Source organism: Nomia melanderi, chromosome 14 (assembly GCF_051020985.1).
Source record: "Nomia melanderi isolate GNS246 chromosome 14, iyNomMela1, whole genome shotgun sequence".
Lineage (NCBI taxonomy): Eukaryota > Metazoa > Arthropoda > Insecta > Hymenoptera > Halictidae > Nomia > Nomia melanderi.
The window spans coordinates 6,203,754-6,221,488 of record NC_135012.1 but is presented as its reverse complement, the minus strand read 5'-3'; the positions used below and the strand labels follow the sequence as shown (position 1 = coordinate 6,221,488).

Here is a 17,735-nt window from a genome sequence, read left to right as displayed (position 1 = left end):
TTCATATTATGCGCGCAAAATTTGAATGTATTTAAAACAATATCACACCTATCATACATTGGGAATGATAAAGGATATATTTTTGGTTACCGTAATTACAAAAAAATTTATGTAACGAAGTAATAAATAAACTGCATTGCTTTTCTCAGTAGAGAAATTTATTTTTTATATTTGTACAAAGATATGATGTTTAAGGTTACTTTTTAACCTTCTTGTCCTTAGCAACCTTTGTGACATCATCAGGGTTTTCTGCTGCTTCTTTCACACGTTTTGCACGAAGTCCAACTAATCTAGCATCAGCCCTAGCTTTACGTAATGTTACATAGGCAGAGAATTTCTTCTCTTCTTCAGAAATGGTACGAGCCTTAGCCTTGGCTGGTGCTTGATGTCTTATTGGCATAACTTCTCCTTTAACTTGAGTTGCCGCTTTCATCTCCTTCTCAGTTGCATCACCCTTCTTGGGCTAATGATAAATAATATGTAATATTATTGTTAATTTGTTCTGCTGGGTAAACAATACATTCATAGATATAATTACTTACCTTCTTTTCATTCAATGGGAAGAGAATCAATTTGGATTTATATTCCTTCAATCTTTGAGCATTCGTTTGCAAAGATTCGACCGATTTGTTTCTTCTTCTGGGATCCACTGCAATTCCAATGGTCCTAGCAAAGCGTTTATTCAAACCACTGGCATTAATTTCAGCCAAAGTAAAACCTTTGCCAGCCCTAACTTTTGTGTGATAACGGAATGTTGGGCAATGAACAACAGGCCTTAAAAGCTTGACAGGTCTACACAGATAATTGAAAATTAATAATACATAAATAAAGGGATCAAAAATATTATACAGCCAATTTACAAAAAAAAAAATGTAAGAATTAATCACCTTGGCGCAACTGCACGAGCTTTCTTCACACGACTTTGTTTACGACGGTATTTCCTAGCTGGCTGATTGAACCAGGTTTTCACAAATCTTTGCCAGTCCTTGTGAAAGTGCCCATTAGGGATCATATTATTTCTTTTACCCATGGTTGAACTAAAACATATATAAACTTTGTAGAATTTACACGTAAAATTTCATGTATTATCTATATTATTTACTCAATTAGTTGAAATTAACTTTAAAAAATTTGTAAAAATACTACAATAGGTTAGAAATATGTATTCGTGAATCTGGACTGTAAACATATCACACAATTTCCTTTATCACAAAATATATCACATCTTTCATATAATTTTATACTAATATAATTGTTCCATATTTCATTTTAGAAATAAAATAACCAATTTTGTTATTTTTGGTAAAAAACATACTGGAACTTAACCTTTTAATTAACGTCAAAAATTTACTATATGTAATCAACTATATTATAACAAATATATTGTTTAATCACAGTAAAGAACACAAATTAGAATAATTTTATCACGATTACGTAAAGTATTAATTTGAGATGTGAAATATTTAACTGGATTTTAATCTCGAAATTTTACTCACGAAGTTGTTTATACGGTACACACCGGAAAAGGAATCAGTTGCCAAAACGGAAGTAGCATCTTTTTTAAGATATTGAAGTAAAGTTATCGAAATAAACTATTATTTTCATCCATGCTTAAATTACTTTATAAGAATATTTATTATAAAATAAAAAATCATTATAAAGATTTTTTAAACAGAAGTTTCCATAAATAGACTATATTCCATTTAAAGTAGTAATTCAGTATGGCAGCCATCGTAATAGAATCAGTATATCTCATGCAAGAAATTTAAAAGAAATTAGTGTAAATAATTATGTATTAAAATTTAACAATGATATTTGTAAATTCATTTCACCAAAACTTAGTATCATATTTTAAGAATTATGCACATTATAAATATTTTATTACCCGATGCTCTTCAACCGGCGTAAATTTATTTTCGGTATAAAATTTATTTTGTAAACAAATATTGTAACAAATAAAATTTATTTGTAATATACAATATTGTAACAAATAAAATTTATTTGTAATATACAATATTATTATTTTTCATACGCGTATAAATATTACTGAAATGTAAAATTTCTTTAGGAAAGCTATCCTACGACTGAAGTAAAGAAACAAATAGAGACGTATTGGAGGGATAAAATTAATTTGGTCAAATATGATGAAACAGATAATGAAAAACAAAAATTTTATGTTTTATCAATGTTTCCTTATCCTTCTGGAATATTACATATGGGTCATGTAAGAGTTTATACAATAAGTGACTCGGTTGCTAGGTTTTACAGAATGAAAGGTAAATTTCTTACATTAGAACATATTCATTAGATATTATTTAATCGATTGAACTTATAATTCATCTTAGGATATAATGTCCTTCATCCAATGGGCTGGGACGCATTTGGTTTACCTGCTGAGAATGCAGCATATGAAAAACAAATAAATCCTGCTGAATGGACAAAAAATAATATTACTAAAATGCGAAATCAATTAAATTTATTAAATTATGGATTCGATTGGGATAGAGAGTTTGCAACATGTGATTCAGAATATTATAAATGGACTCAGGTGTTATTCTTGAAATTATTTGAGAAAGGTTTAGTTTATCAGAAAGAAGCATTTGTTAATTGGGATCCTGTTGATCAAACTGTATTGGCAGAAGAACAAGTCGATGAAAATAATTGTTCTTGGAGATCAGGGTCTAAAGTGGAGAAAAGATTGTTGAACCAATGGTTTATTAAAACCGTTCCATTTGCTGAGTTAGAACATAAATATATGATTTCTATAATATATTATTATAATCGATAGGATAATATTTAATGACATATTTTTGCTTTAGGTCATTGTTAAAAGGCTTAAATGATCCAACATTAAAAGAATGGAAAGATGTTATAAGCATGCAACGGCATTGGATTGGTGAATGCAATGGCATTAGTTTTGACTTTCAATTAATATCAAATATTCGAAATTATCCAAAGACAATAAATGTTTGGACGAACTATCCAGAATTTATTGAATATGCAACATTTATTGCTATATCTCCAAAGAGTTCGTTAAACATGTTTGAATATTGTTCAGATGAGAATAATGGAATTAAATTGATAGATGTTAAAGTACTGAATCCATTTAATGGAAAGGAGTTACCAGTATTTGTAACAGATAAAGTTGAATTTCAACAATTTAGAGATACTTATCTTGGAATACCTTCTATTTCAATGGAGGATTATAAGTTTTCCGAAATAGTTGGAATTCCTTTTCAACGACATTCAATAAGAGCTGAAGAACAGTTACAGAAAAAATTAGAAATAATATCCAAAGCTAAAGAATGGAAAATTGGTGGATATCCAGTTGGTCCAAGACTTCAAGATTGGTTAATATCTAGACAAAGATATTGGGGTACTCCAATTCCAGTTGTTCATTGTTCAAGTTGTGGTGTTCAACCAGTACCGCACGATCAACTTCCTGTTGTTTTACCAAAAATAACATTTTCATTTTCAAATAAAATGCCTACTTTATCGAATGCTGAAGATTGGTTAAACACTTCTTGCCCCAAATGTGGAGGACAAGCAACTAGAGAATCAGATACAATGGACACTTTTGTAGATAGCTCATGGTATTTTTTAAGGTATATAGATCCAAGAAATACAAAAGAAATGTTTTCAGTTGATAAAGTAAAAAAAATATTTCCTGTTGATTTATATGTGGGTGGTAAAGAACATGGTAAGTAGATTAATTTGATTTCTAATATTTCAAAGTTTTACAGCATAAATATTATTATTTCAGCTGTATTGCATTTATATTATGCCAGATTTATAAGTCACTTCTTGCATTCAGAAGGATTAATACCCAGTTCAGAACCATTTAAACAATTACTTGTTCAGGGTATGGTGATGGGTAAGACTTTTAAGCAGAAGGATACAAACAAATATTTAATGGCAGATGAAGTAGAAAAAAAAGATGAAAAATGGATAGAAAAAAGTACTAATCAACCTGTAATTGTTTCTTGGGAGAAAATGTCTAAATCAAAGCATAATGGCGTTGATCCTCTTGAATTATTAGATAAACATGGGATTGATACAACCAGATTGTTAATATTAGCTGATGTAGCACCCACTTCAAATAGAAACTGGAGTGAACAGAGTAAGATGATATATTATGTATATTATTATATCAAGATTTTATATTAATATTACTTAATTCTAGCTATTCCTGGAATACTTAATTGGCAAAGTCGAATGTGGAAAATCGTGCAAAGGTTTACAAGTTATCGCAATAGTATAAGTTTAGAAGAACTTCAAGTAAAACCTACTGATCCTAAGTATGAAACTGATGATGCATACATGTTTGACAGTCGGAATTTTTTCATAAAAGGCGTAACACATAACATAACTGCATCTCAACATTTGAGTGTTGCAATATCAAGAATGCAAGGGCTTACCAATAGGTATTTATTGCAAAATTATTTCTAAGAGGTAATGACTATGATGAGTGTACCGTTCTTTACTTATTTTTATTTCCAATTTTAAGTCTCAATAAGGTATGTTTACAATGTTCACAAAAAAGTCGTGAGTTTGAACGTGCATTAGTAGTTCAAATCATAATGCTTGCAATAGTAGCACCACACTTTGCTTCGGAATTATGGGCAGCATTTTGTTCAGTAAAACATCATCTTATAAATAAAGATGAAGTAAGATTGGATAAGGACGTAATGGAACAAAGTTGGCCAGAAATCGATATGGACTACAATATGAATTTAATTTCTACTGTATGTTCAGCTGCATGTATTTATTGTACTAATTATTTTAAGAATATCGCTACAATACTTCCATTATATACATCCTACTTATAAGACAGGATTAATTTTATACAAATGCATTATTAATACTATTTACTCTTTTATACCTAGGTAAATGACAAACCGTTAAAAAACTTCAAAATACCCAAACATAAACTAGATAAAATGTCTGTTGAAGATGCCTTGAACATATTAACAAATGATCCAGATGTTATACGCCGTTTGAAGAATAAACCAATTGTTCAAACTAAATTTCTTTCAAAGGTAGGCTATGACACAAGAATAAATATTGTTTTAGGTAAAGTAGACTGTACCAATAAAGAAGTACTTGAAAATAAGTGACAAAATAAGTAAGAATACAAATAAAGAAAAATATTAATTATACTTTACCCAATATTATATTCTCCAGAATATCCATTATGTGGTATAGTTTCTAGGAGTTTTATATATTGAGATGGTAACTGATTTTCTTTTGCACCTGTTAATATTGTTTTTCTACATTGTAACAAAAATAATATATTAATTGTAAATATGTAACTTTTATATTTTGTGCAAATATAACATACATATATAATGGAGAAGGCCTTCTATGATTTGGTAACAATCGGAGTTTCACATGTTCATCTGGATCATTACATTGTTGGTATACTCTACATTTTAAGACTTGACCATTAGGTGTTTCAATATCAACCATAAGTGGAAAATATAATTTATCGGCAACACCTTCTTGACAATCTAATGTAGCCATGTTGCATTCATGTAACTCCCAAACTATACCCCATACATTGTAATCTTCCGTTGGAACAATTGTTGCAGAGCATCCACCCCATCTCTTTGAATGTGTTAAAAAGTCGAGTCTGAAATTCTGATATAATTCAGTATTTGCACAGAATGAGTTTGGTAATTATTATAAAAAGTATACACATAAAATAATATAAATTTTTCCAACATTCTTAATTATGAAATATTCATGCGGTATCGATTAATTAAGAATTATAATTATGTATTTAATATGTGTATGTATATGTATTCTGTGTACCTTTAAAAGACCAATCCCTTTAAGTTGTGCAGTTGGATTATTAATATGTATTCTTTTCATTAACATATTGCTTCCGTATGCAAAATATAAAAATTGTTTAGACATTTTAATGGCCGATTTTGATGCTTACAATCTCTTCAGGTGTACTTACTGTAATGATCCACGTAAGCTAATAAATAGGTTAAGGTTTCTTGCCGATATATAACATATACAGAAGATATGACTTATAATCTTATGAGTACAAATATTATATAGATCCCTTAAATGGTTTTATTTTATGACGTAATATAAAAATTACACAAAAAAACCAAATTTCAGAAAGGTTAAAAGTGTAAATAAGGTTATGGTATAATGAAATAATATTACGAAGCTTTCAGTTTTTATTGGTTAATTTTTCAATTCATTAGTTTTTTATTTTATTTTGTAAAAATCTATGGATTATAAATATAGAAACAATACTTTATTAATCTCAAATATATATAAATATTTAAAGTCTATTTATTTATAATTTAATTAGATTAATCAAACTTATAGTTTGCATATACTTCATGGAACATGTCACGACAATTTATTTTAACTTTAAGTTTGGCACATAGCAAAAAGATTCCTGATAATTTCCTATGCAGACTGTATATTTCTTCAGGTGGAGGGCAGAGTCTATTATCTAAGATTGTTGGAACTAGTGATTGCATTCTGCAATAAATTAATATTATTATTTTAAATATTTCTTATTGAAGAAACAAAATTGAAAATATATGTTAATAGTTCCTACCGTTTAGTCACATCTTGTCCCCCAAAATCATAATATTTATTATTTTTATCAAATATTTGTCCTAGAACCATTACTGCATCAACATGAGCTTCTTCCATTATCTGAAAGGAGTGTAACACAAGATTTATGAAACCTGACTAAATATAATTTAATGAATAGAAAATTAATAGAATTTGGAAATTTTTACTTTAGATTCATATCCAGTAAGGAATCCCATGTCTCTGGATAAATTTAAAACTGTCATACGATCATTTTCGCTTGCAGCATAAATTACTTTAATATATTTGTCCATAAATGATTTTTCATATTCTCTACAAGCTCCAAAATCCAATAATACTAACTGAAAATTACATGAAAAGTATGATTTATATGGATGACCATAAAATATTGTATTACATACCTGTTTTGTATTATTGTTGTAGAAAAAATTTGACCAATTTGGATCTGTTTGCATATATCGAAAAACAAATAATTCCTTCAGACATAAGTGCATTATCAATTTACATATATGTTCTCTTGTTTTCATATCTAAACTTACACATTTATCTACGGGAATACCTTCCACCATTTCAGTTGTAAAAATTTGACTTGTTGATAATTCATCTGAATATTAAAATGGCCAATTATTTTATATCAGACAAAATTAATCTTATGAATTCATACCTACTACAGCTGGAACACAATAATCCTTATAAGGTTCCATGAGCTTTTTGTACTTTCTTGTGCATTCTGCTTCGCGTACATAATCGACTTCCCATGCAAGTTCTCGTTTAGCAACTTCCACTAAATTATCAATGAACATGCCTTTTGGAAAGATATTCCAGACCTAAAAGAATTTCTTGTTTTACGATCATCTTGATGAAAAATAAAATAAAACGTTTTATGCGCAATGATACCTTCATTATGCCTACTAAGTTCTCTACATCACTCTGAATTCCCATAGCTACACCAGGATACTGAATTTTAATTGCTACATCTTGACCATTTAATAAAGTACCATGATGTACTTGGCCTGTAATTATTTACTAGTATTAATAACTGTTTTTGGAACAACACTTTTATATTACTCTTCTATTAATAAAGATATTGCACCGATAGATGCTGCAGCAAATGGTTTCTCTTCGAAGGTAGCTAATTTCTTTTTCCAATCATGCCCGAATTCACTAGCTAACACTTTCTGAAAATAAGTTTACGAAATGAATTTATTCATAAATAGATGACTGAAATGATTTAATTACCTCAACTTGCCATGTTGGCATAAAATCAGCGCTCTGTCTAACTCTTTCAAAAATTTTTTGTAATTCAGGATTTATAACAGTTTCATCTTGAATACTTAAAATCTGTCCCAATTTTAAAGCAGCACCTGTTATAAATACTCATAATAAATAAACTCGTCGATTATGAGAGAATATAATAATTATGTTTTTAATATTTACCTCTTACTTTACACAAAGTTGAAACTATTCTTTCAGCATTTGGTTTTGTAAGAAACATATTATCGAATGTTTCTCCTAAACTTTGTTGTTTTAATCCTAATGTTCTACGCGTATATTCTGCAACTGTACCGATGCCAAGACCAATTCCTAATGTACCAAAGCTTACCATTCTCTGTAATCTAGTAGCTGGAACTTTTTGAGCTTTTGCATTAGGAGCAAGCTTTAAAATTAAGATTGTTTTATTACGACAAAACTTGCAAAAGTTGTGTAAAAAGAAAAGAGTTACTTACAGTTTGTTTTGGTTTAACGGATGGTCTAACTTTAGGTATTTCTTGAGCTGCATTTGCAAACCCCTGCTTTTTATTGCCTATGAATACTTGATCATCATCTTTTTGAACATTGTTTTTCTTTGCACCTTGATGCGTTATATTTTGTTCATGTTCTAATTCCAATTTTCTTAGTAATTCTTTATCTTTGTCTGAAAGCTCAATTTTAGGTATTTCATTCTCTAAGTTGGATATTGTTTCAATTTTTTCTTTTACTGTTGTATATTTTTTTATTGTAGATTTATCACGTTTCTCTTGTATATCATCCATACATTCAGATTTGATATTCTGCTGTACATTAGGAACATCAGATTTAATTGGTACTTCCTTAGGATCTTTTGCAATATTATAAACATATAATTTAGCATTTTTGGATGCTGTAGAATTATAATGATCAGATGGAATATCATTAGATTTTATTTTAATAAATTCCATTATGCCTTTCTCAACAACATTTAATCGTTCAGCCATTTCTTTCACTTCTCTTACTGCTTGACTCTGTAAAATAATAATAAAATAAAATAAATATGATAAAGAATATTCAACTTTACATTTATAAAATTATAATGCAGATCATACATAAATTATTGCAATGAAAGCCACATTTCAAGTTAAATGCAAATAACAGAAACTTACAGGAACCTTACTTGGTTCTATATTGTTTAATTTTTTCATACAATCTGTTGTACATTTTTCTGCCACAACTTTTAAGCTTGATGTCCGTATTGAATGTTTCAGTGTATCTTCTTGATGCTTTATGATGGCATTAGTTACTACCTTAACTCCTTTTAATACACCGATGAGATCAGACATCCAAGGTTGAGCCATCTCGATGATTCAATTTAACTGTGTAGTAATTATTCAAAAATGAATTATGACAACTTTTGAAATTTTCATTTATGAAATATTATTATTATCTTCTTAAAGTTATCTCCTACTTTCCAGTTTCTTTATCAATAATTTATAATGCTATTTGTGTCAAACTACTTATAAGGAGTATTACAAACTACGTATTTAAATACGAATGACTGTATTTACATATGAATAAAGAGCGTCTAAAATAAATGCAGACCTTGAAAATGATAAATAAGGTTAGAATGAAATAGAACAATGTGTTTCATCGTTTCAATAGATTCATATTCTAGTTTAATATATAGCTAGGCAGAATAATAAATTGTTCTAACGATGTCTTATTGATTATTCAATATAAAGTTTGTAATCACCGATATATTTCAAAAACACATGTCGTCAACCAACCTGTATGTCATAAGTGTATAATGTAATCTCACGTGTACTTTCATCGTATTTGTATTATATGATCTTGTTACTTTTAAAATATTAATAATTATAAAATACTCATGGCATCAGAAAATGATAAAGATTCAATAATTTTTTTCTAAATTGTTTATATTTTATGGCATTGCATTTAGGAATTATTACTAATGATTCACCACTATTTAAGAAATTACAGGAACTCCACAATTTAAGAACACCTTTAGTTAATATATTATTTATATAATACATATGTACCTGTTAATATATATATATATGATATATATATATATATATTTATTATAAACTAAACTATATATATATATGAATATATTCAAGCAAGACTCAGAAGTTACATTGTACAAGGTGCATTCGAAAATATATCCACATTAAAAAAATTACAAAAATAATGAATCTTATTTTTGTAGCAACTTATAAACAAAATGGGCAAACTTTAAATTTTACTACCATCCTTTTTGATTTTTATATTTATCAGTACCTTACAAGCTCTACAATAATTTATTTATATACACAGTATATATTTTTTGTCGTTGTATCTTTATGTAACTACAAAAACAGAAATTTTATTATACAACAAATCCTAAATACTTTGGGATGATTATTAGTAATTTCTTATTAAATTGAAGCTAAAGTTACCTACTACAGAATAATCATTGATTGTTCATTTTATGAGTAAACCTTGGGGTAGTCTCAATGATTTAATATCATACTTAAACGTTTGCATATACCAATCGAAATATCTATAAAAATGTCATTTATTTTAAGCATATGTATAATATGTATACTTATTATTATATGTATTACTGTATACAAGAGCCTTATGTTGAAAATTCCATAAAACTTTCTCAAAGTGATGGTCTATAAAAATCATTTTTAGAATATCTAATGATGTTGACTTCATTCTTAATATTTATCAAATTTTTATGCTATAAAGAGACCACCTCCATGGGTTCAGTGTTACATTTTAAAAACTGTTTCAACAAGAAAATTAACTTTACAACAAAAACGAGTGCAAACGATTAACACTCGAAAAATTATATAACATTTGGTTGATCTGGTATAAGAGATGCAAAAAATGTACTGAAAAATGTCCAAGTCAAAGCAAGTGCCCCAGGTCTTTCTTCTTCGTGTTCTTCGTTCGCGTTTGTTCTAGCTTCTGCTTGTGCCGTTGGTACTTGACCATTTTGTTGCTGCGCTACAGGCTGAGGACCCATAGCTTCATTTTGTAACACTTGATTATTATTGTCTACTCTATCTACTCTACCATTATTATTCTCAGGTAAAGGAAGAGGTTGCACTCGGAAGAAACCACCTTGATATCTGCAAAGTATTAGGTCTATTAGTATTTCTCCTTAACTTATGCACTTCATTTATGTAAATTATAAATTTATGAACTTACAGGTACATCGCAAAGCCAAGAAATGTAACAATAAGGAATCTTAGAGGAGATGAGTAAAAATATAAAATACTGAAAAGAACAATTATTCTGGACAGGGTATAAGAAAAATCTAGCCAATCTATATTAAATGCACCATCCTCTCCAGCACCATTGTTTCCACCATTAATATCAGCATCTTGTGCAGCAGGTTGTTGCTGTTCATCACCTACGTTATTGTTATTATTATTATTATTGTTGTTGTTGTTGATAATGTTATTGTTGTTGTTATTATTATTGCTGATATTATTTCCATATGAATTTTGAACACTATCATTGGTATTAACATTCATTTGTTGTACATATGGAATGCTAGTTTGTAGTGGGATTCCTTGTGCCGCCATGCTATAACAAAACATAATGTTTTATTATTATATAGTATTGATATTCAATAAACAAATAATAATACAAATTTATTTACAGTTGCATGTACTGGGTAAAATAATGTGTGTACGCCTGTTGCATCCATGCCATTTGTTGACTATTCCTTGGATCGAAATATTGCTGGGTAGAATACAATTGTGTAGGAGTATGTTGCACAGTAGGATTATTAATATTTTGACCCACATTTTGCATATTATTTGCATTATTTAATCTTGTGTGTTCTGCTGTATTTCTTACAGCCGCACTTGGACTTTCTTTCATTTGCTCTGACATTACTTTTTGTGTAGATGTTTTTTGTGAAGTGCAAACTAAATGAACAGTGTAAGCTTGATCTTCTTGTCCATCACATTCTCTTAAAACATCTTTCAATAACGTAGAATCGTTCAATAACTGTCCTGAATATATAAGCTTTTGACTTGCTCTTTCCTATGAATATAAATCAATTATAATCATGTAAATAAGACGTAAGTAATACAAGATAGAGATATGCATGATGTAAACAAGCAGAATATTACTTTATCAACAACAAAACAAAATCTCATGAAATTTCATGGAAAAAATTAGTGTTATCATAAAAATGATAAGGAGTTGCGAACGTTTTCATCTGAGACTATCAAAAACAAATGAAGTTGGAGATACTAAAGTTTTTCTTGATTAGCGACGATAAACGTACATTTCGCTTTCACTGACAATCAAGAGGAACTTTCACAAAATTTCACACGAATAAATTTACTAGCACAAGTAAATGAACTCACTGGTTTGCTAGGATAAACTTCGGATAAATATTCTTTTAATCGACCAATGGTCCATCCGATATCACATTTAACAACTTGGTCTTTAATTTGCTGATTGGGTGTTTTTATTATTAGTTTCACAGCAACGCCTTCCATTATTGTTAAATTCAACCTTTGCAATTTCCCACAATCAGCTGGCCTTCCACTGTCACTTACTTAGACAGTGTTAATTAACGATGCTACCGAGGCAAATTGATACTACTGTGGCTTCGAAAATGTATACAATACGTTCTTTTATTTATTAGATTGGCCTGCTGATTTACACTAGCAGCACTGTATATTTATTTATTTATTTAAACACCGAATACTAACAGATTGAACGATAGTATAGCACGACTATGGGAAAATATGAACAAGTATTTAATCGTTGATATATTTTTATAAGCGTCACTAAATGAAATCACATATTTGGCGACTTATCATTGGTTGTAGATTACGATTTATTTATGGTTCGATAAAACCCGGTTTTCAAGTATGTTTTCTTCGGTTCGATATGTACCAGTTTGGCTGCTATCGCAATAATAGTTTCTGACATTCATGAAAATTACCCAGTATATATAGATAGTCAGGCGCGAATACTGGTTGGTAAAGTTTGTTGACGAGACGACGCCTTCCAAATTCCGTTTGAATTTGAATTGAATGCATCAGGTATAATGAAATGTAAGTATATCTTCCTTTGTTTTTAATATTAAGAATTGCATCTCAACGCATTTCCATACAGTTTTTCCTCAAAGTTACGGTGAAAATATTAAATAAAAAAATATTAAGGGATATTAGAAATCTGATATAGAACTGCTAAGTCTTAAATTATGATGAGTTGCAATAACGTGTTAATACTATTTACAAATAAAACTTAAATTCTGAGGAAATTAAATGATACTCTGGTACCATTTTGTGTCTATTTTATAGGGTTCCCACTAGAAGAACTAGAAGTAGGTCAAGGCGGTCTTCTGTAAGTATATTAAAATATTTAAAATATATAATTCACATTGGTTAACATAAATGTTTGGTTTTGCTTCATATACATTGCAATAAAAGTTTTTATTAACAAAATAAATCATTTATTCATTGTGCTTAAACTTAACAATTGGCTTTATCTACTTGTTTGCAACTACAGCTAATATTACTATTATTCCTATGATGTACATAGATACTTAAGCCTCCGAAACCACGACAACCACTACAGAATTTAAATTTCAATAGTTCGTCTAATGAGAGTAGTCCAGCAACTACAATAAAACTTAAAAGACGTGTCAGCTTTGCAGAGAAAAAACATGTGAAGTGAGTTTAGCTTTTTGTATGCATATTTTGTTCTGTAGAATTCAAAAATGTAATAATGTGATTCATTGTGCAGAGAATTCTGTAATTCCTTGGAACAAGGGACTGTATGGGACAGTACGTACGAAGAACATGATTTAAGTAATATTAAAGTAACATTCTCTTCTGACAAAGAACCATGTAATGTTGAAAGTGTGCATAAAGAAATAGAAGAGGCAGACATTATTAACGATTTTGTGAATACTCATTCTGAAATTGTTGATAATTACATAGTCAAGGAAAGTAGTGCATGCTTAGCATCCAATGAAGTAATACAAAAAGATCTAACTGTAGCAGATTATGAAGCACCTTATGAAAGCTTAGTAGAATGTACAGAACTTGCATGTAATCCATCAACTAAGAAAGAACTATTACCAAACGCATCTTCTATTATATTTCATGATGAAGTGGAAGAAGCAAATGACTCTGTACTTTTAACTGATGTACCATTGAATAGTGAACGTTGTATGTCTAAGAGCTTCACTGTGTACGAGGATCCAAATGTAAATGTATTTAAAAAGGTTGTAAGTTGTCAAGAATCAGATGCAAATAATCTTAATTGTGTTAAAATGAATACTACTTCTATTTTAAATACACATATGGAGTTTACAGAAATGATTAGTAATAAAATTTATTCTAATATAAATTGTATTGAAAGAGATAAAATAGAAATGTCACTTCAGAATACTTCGCTAGAATTAACTCAGGTAGTTCCAACTTCAATTCGGTATTTAGAGTCTGTTAAACCTTCTCAGCAAGATATTGTAAATCTCAACCTTAACACAACTCAAAAATATAATGATATTTCAATGGAAATGACTACAGTAGTACCAACTAGACCATACAATTTGCAAGAAGACTATTATGGAATTGATAAAGGAATTGATGTTTCTCAGGAAGTATCAATGGAAATGACAGAAGCTATAGAAATGAACACTCACACAGGTCTTATGCAACAAGATAAAGTAGATGACACATTATCATTGATAAAAACAATTCCACAAACTAAAGATGATATTACACGCATGGATGAAAACAGTATGGAAATGACTAAAGCAGTTAATACCTATTCTGTAATGGGAAATAATTTAGAAAATTCGAAGTGTATAAATCCTTATAAGAAATTACTAAATTTTGATAAAACTGTACTGCATAATGATCAAGAAATGGAATTTACTACAGCCATATCAACAGTAATTAAAATGCATTCAGCTAACTTGAATTTAGAATCAGACAGAACTAGGATATTTCACAATAATTCAATGACAATTACAGCTACTATATCATCTGCAAATAAGATGGATACTTGTAAAGAAGAAGCAACAATTACTGAACCATCCATTATGGAACTGACTGAAGCTGTACTACCATTACAAAGAATACTTCAAAAAGAAAATTCTACTGTGGCTACTTCAGTAATCAAACAAACAATATCACCTAAACATGTTGAAAATAGGTCTTTTTCTACAAATTCTTTGAATCAAACTAGTGTACCTGATAATGTCTTAAGAGATATAACTGCTTTAGTAGTTCCTCCTTCCTTAAACTCAAGTGAATCTCCAGATAAAATGGATTGTACAATAAATAATTCGGAGGAAGACAACCACAATGAAAAACTTACCAAGAAAACTCAGGATGTAGTAAATATTACTTCAGCTTTAAATGAAAATAATGCAGAAGCAGCTTGTGCTATGTTGCTGTGCAGTGAATCTCCAGATAAAATGCTCTATACACTAAATAATTCGGAGGAAGACAGCCTTAATAAAAAACTTACCAAGAAAACTCAGGATGTAGTAAATATTACTACTAATGCAGCCTTGCATGTTGAACAAGATACTTATGCTTCAGCTTTAAATGAAAATAATGCAGAAGCAGCTTGTGCTATGTTTAACTCAGTATCAAATAAGTCTTTGCACACTGTAACATCACATACAAACGAAAATGAATGCTTGCAGCACAATGACTTAAAAGATATTGTATCACATCCTAGAAGAACATACATCATAAAACCATTAAGTAGTGATAATTCTTTTATAAACAGTCTTAAAGAATGTAGTAAAAATCCAGCAACCAATAATGATACAGAAGCGAAAGATAATTGCTCTGACCAATTTTTATTAGAAAATAGAGGTTCATTCTTCAATCAATCTTTAGAGGAATTGGAGTCGATTAAACCACCATCATTTATTTGTTTAGATGATTTGTCAGATGAAGGTGTATCTGCAAATACTAATTACAATCAGGAAATTAATACAGACAAAGAAGACTGTTCACTTTTAAAAAGTGTTGAGACATCTAGAGTAACTGATTGTGAAGAAACTCCAAAATTTAGTCAAGAAGTAGTATTAGAAGAAGGCATAGATGAGTCTAGAAAATGCTTCAATGAATCTCCACCTTTAGATGATCAATCAATCAATTCAAAATCCGAATTAAATAATCAAACACGGACTTGTGAAGTTGAACAATTGCAATTATCAGTGGTAGATGATATTAATATGGAAATTCAAGATTTAAATAGTTCTTCGTCAACAATAGGTGATAACGAAAGAAATTCTGTGTATAATATTGTGAGTGTTCCTCGATATATGAATATACAGAGTAATTCTAATAGAGAGAATCAATCCATGGAACCCGTCCCTTTGAATAGAAGTGATACCTGTGAAGAAATTCTTGAAGTTCATTCTCAAAATGATCATCTATCTGATAATAAAATAAAAGTGCCTAATGATGAAAATGTATTAAATTCAATGAAAGAAGTAGTAAAGGAAAGTTCAGAAATACAGCTTTCTCTTGTAGAGAAGGATATTACAATTGAATTAGATCCGTTTTCTTCATTGATAAAAGAATTGCGGGTTTGTGCTCAAAGGTATGTTACATTAAAACATTGGAGTAGGTACATAAGAAAAAAAATATAATTATTTTTGTATCCTTTTTTCAGTGATGAAATTATTTGGGAAGTATACCATGAAAATATTGAGAGGAAAATGTTCGTAATAGGATTTATATCTTCCTCACTATTGGCAATAATATTTTTAAGCGATGATTGCGATATCAAGGATAGTCAATTTATTAAAGATATTAAGATAATTTCTCGCCTTGCAGGTGAGATCATAGTAGAATCACTCCAATAAATAACATCTTTTAAGAAATAGATAACAATATTAAATTAAAAATATTTTACCAGATGATGCGGATGATTTAATAAGTATGGTTCATAGAATAATTTTAGAAAAGTTAGATGTTAACAAAGTAATGAGTCTTTATAACACTTCTGAAACCATCCTATCGATGCTGGATTATATTTCAAAAGAAGTTAAGCTAGCCATGGACTTCATGTTCGAGTTGAAACGTTTAGAAGATTTAAGTTTGATGGAAATCACTCGGGATAGGTAATAAATAAAAAAAATTTTGTATTAACATATTTTACATTAGATGCGATACATATCCATTCTTTTATTTTAGAATATCTTTTGATTCCTATACCAAAAGGATGGACATTATATTGAGAATAACAATGATTATCAAACCATTTGAAAAGATTGAACCTCAAGACATTTTCATACATTGTTTATTAGGCTCTGTGAGGTCGGTTTACTCGCTATATTGTAAGCTATATTAAACATCTTTTTACTGTAACATTATTATATTTACAGAGAGGAAGAAATCAAGAAATTAATAATAAACATAAAGAGGGATCATAAGTTTCTAAGGAGGTACATGAGTGATGTAAGAGATTATGTATACTTGATGGAAGAATCTGCAAGTACGACTAAACTTCCATTTTAATGTCTTTCACAATTATTAAAAATGCAATAATATAATACTGTAAATACTCGTTCTAAAGAAACATATCAATTGTACCATATTTGTCTACTATCATATGCTCTTGCAGTTAAACTGTATAATAAAATGTTTTACATTTTTTTGACAAAATGTAATGTTTTTGAATTTTTAGTGGACGTACTAAAAAAAAACACGTATTTTGAATTTTTTAGGCAATTAGAGAAAGTATTCTGGTACCTAGTTAGCAAGTAACATAAAGACCAATTGAAAGAATTAAGAACAAAAGCCAAAAGTATGAATATCTGTTGAGTTTGTAGGACTCCATGGTAAATTTGGACATGTTCATTTGTTTTTGTTGCAATGAAGATCGTGGAGGGAACA

At 29.2% G+C, this 17,735-nt stretch overlaps 6 protein-coding genes across 12 annotated transcripts; 2 read left to right on the top strand and 4 right to left on the bottom strand.

The window, feature by feature from the left end:
- Window positions 1-136: 136 nt before the first annotated feature.
- RpL13 (ribosomal protein L13) lies at window positions 137-1,664 on the bottom strand. 3 transcript variants are annotated; one of them, XM_031973708.2, is made up of 4 exons: window positions 1,497-1,664; window positions 888-1,037; window positions 543-792; window positions 137-463 (listed from the first exon to the last, which is right to left on the bottom strand). In XM_031973708.2, the coding sequence occupies exons 2-4, from the start codon at window positions 1,028-1,030 to the stop codon at window positions 197-199; spliced, it is 660 nt and encodes a 219-aa protein (XP_031829568.1). In that variant the 5' UTR covers window positions 1,031-1,037; window positions 1,497-1,664; the 3' UTR covers window positions 137-196. The 3 variants fall into 3 exon arrangements, with proteins under 3 accessions (XP_031829568.1, XP_076229826.1, XP_031829569.1); XM_076373711.1 differs by having other exon boundaries at window positions 1,520-1,637; XM_031973709.2 differs by lacking the exon at window positions 1,497-1,664 and adding an exon at window positions 1,327-1,489.
- On the top strand, window positions 1,594-5,303 carry LeuRS-m (Leucyl-tRNA synthetase, mitochondrial). The gene is made up of 8 exons (XM_031973698.2): window positions 1,594-1,919; window positions 2,069-2,276; window positions 2,346-2,739; window positions 2,820-3,700; window positions 3,764-4,120; window positions 4,184-4,424; window positions 4,508-4,745; window positions 4,887-5,303. Exons 1-8 carry the CDS (start codon window positions 1,809-1,811, stop codon window positions 5,115-5,117), a joined length of 2,661 nt encoding a protein of 886 aa, XP_031829558.2. The 5' UTR covers window positions 1,594-1,808; the 3' UTR covers window positions 5,118-5,303.
- LOC116425686 (gamma-glutamylcyclotransferase) lies at window positions 4,751-6,073 on the bottom strand. Its single transcript, XM_031973716.2, has 4 exons — window positions 5,815-6,073; window positions 5,342-5,640; window positions 5,166-5,270; window positions 4,751-5,044 (listed from the first exon to the last, which is right to left on the bottom strand). Exons 1-4 carry the CDS (start codon window positions 5,917-5,919, stop codon window positions 5,023-5,025), a joined length of 531 nt encoding a protein of 176 aa, XP_031829576.1. The 5' UTR covers window positions 5,920-6,073; the 3' UTR covers window positions 4,751-5,022.
- Window positions 6,074-6,185: 112 nt separating this feature from the next.
- Coq8 (ubiquinone biosynthesis protein COQ8, mitochondrial) lies at window positions 6,186-9,818 on the bottom strand. 5 transcript variants are annotated; one of them, XM_031973701.2, is made up of 12 exons: window positions 9,606-9,818; window positions 8,985-9,194; window positions 8,313-8,846; window positions 8,023-8,242; window positions 7,825-7,949; window positions 7,679-7,763; window positions 7,483-7,598; window positions 7,250-7,412; window positions 6,987-7,189; window positions 6,774-6,926; window positions 6,587-6,687; window positions 6,186-6,507 (listed from the first exon to the last, which is right to left on the bottom strand). In XM_031973701.2, the coding sequence occupies exons 2-12, from the start codon at window positions 9,174-9,176 to the stop codon at window positions 6,333-6,335; spliced, it is 2,067 nt and encodes a 688-aa protein (XP_031829561.2). In that variant the 5' UTR covers window positions 9,177-9,194; window positions 9,606-9,818; the 3' UTR covers window positions 6,186-6,332. The 5 variants fall into 5 exon arrangements, with proteins under 5 accessions (XP_031829561.2, XP_031829563.2, XP_031829564.2 ...); XM_031973703.2 differs by having other exon boundaries at window positions 9,572-9,750; XM_031973704.2 differs by lacking the exon at window positions 9,606-9,818 and adding an exon at window positions 9,421-9,558.
- Window positions 9,819-10,090: 272 nt separating this feature from the next.
- Window positions 10,091-12,727, bottom strand: Herp (Homocysteine-induced endoplasmic reticulum protein). The gene is made up of 4 exons (XM_031973723.2): window positions 12,216-12,727; window positions 11,498-11,886; window positions 11,041-11,421; window positions 10,091-10,961 (listed from the first exon to the last, which is right to left on the bottom strand). The coding sequence occupies exons 1-4, from the start codon at window positions 12,348-12,350 to the stop codon at window positions 10,676-10,678; spliced, it is 1,191 nt and encodes a 396-aa protein (XP_031829583.1). The 5' UTR covers window positions 12,351-12,727; the 3' UTR covers window positions 10,091-10,675.
- Window positions 12,728-12,748: 21 nt separating this feature from the next.
- Window positions 12,749-17,470, top strand: LOC116425689 (uncharacterized). The gene is made up of 8 exons (XM_031973721.2): window positions 12,749-12,914; window positions 13,164-13,206; window positions 13,405-13,535; window positions 13,609-16,437; window positions 16,510-16,673; window positions 16,756-16,960; window positions 17,034-17,156; window positions 17,225-17,470. Coding segments are annotated over exons 1-8 (3,630 nt in total). The 5' UTR covers window positions 12,749-12,912; the 3' UTR covers window positions 17,358-17,470.
- Window positions 17,471-17,735: the final 265 nt, after the last annotated feature.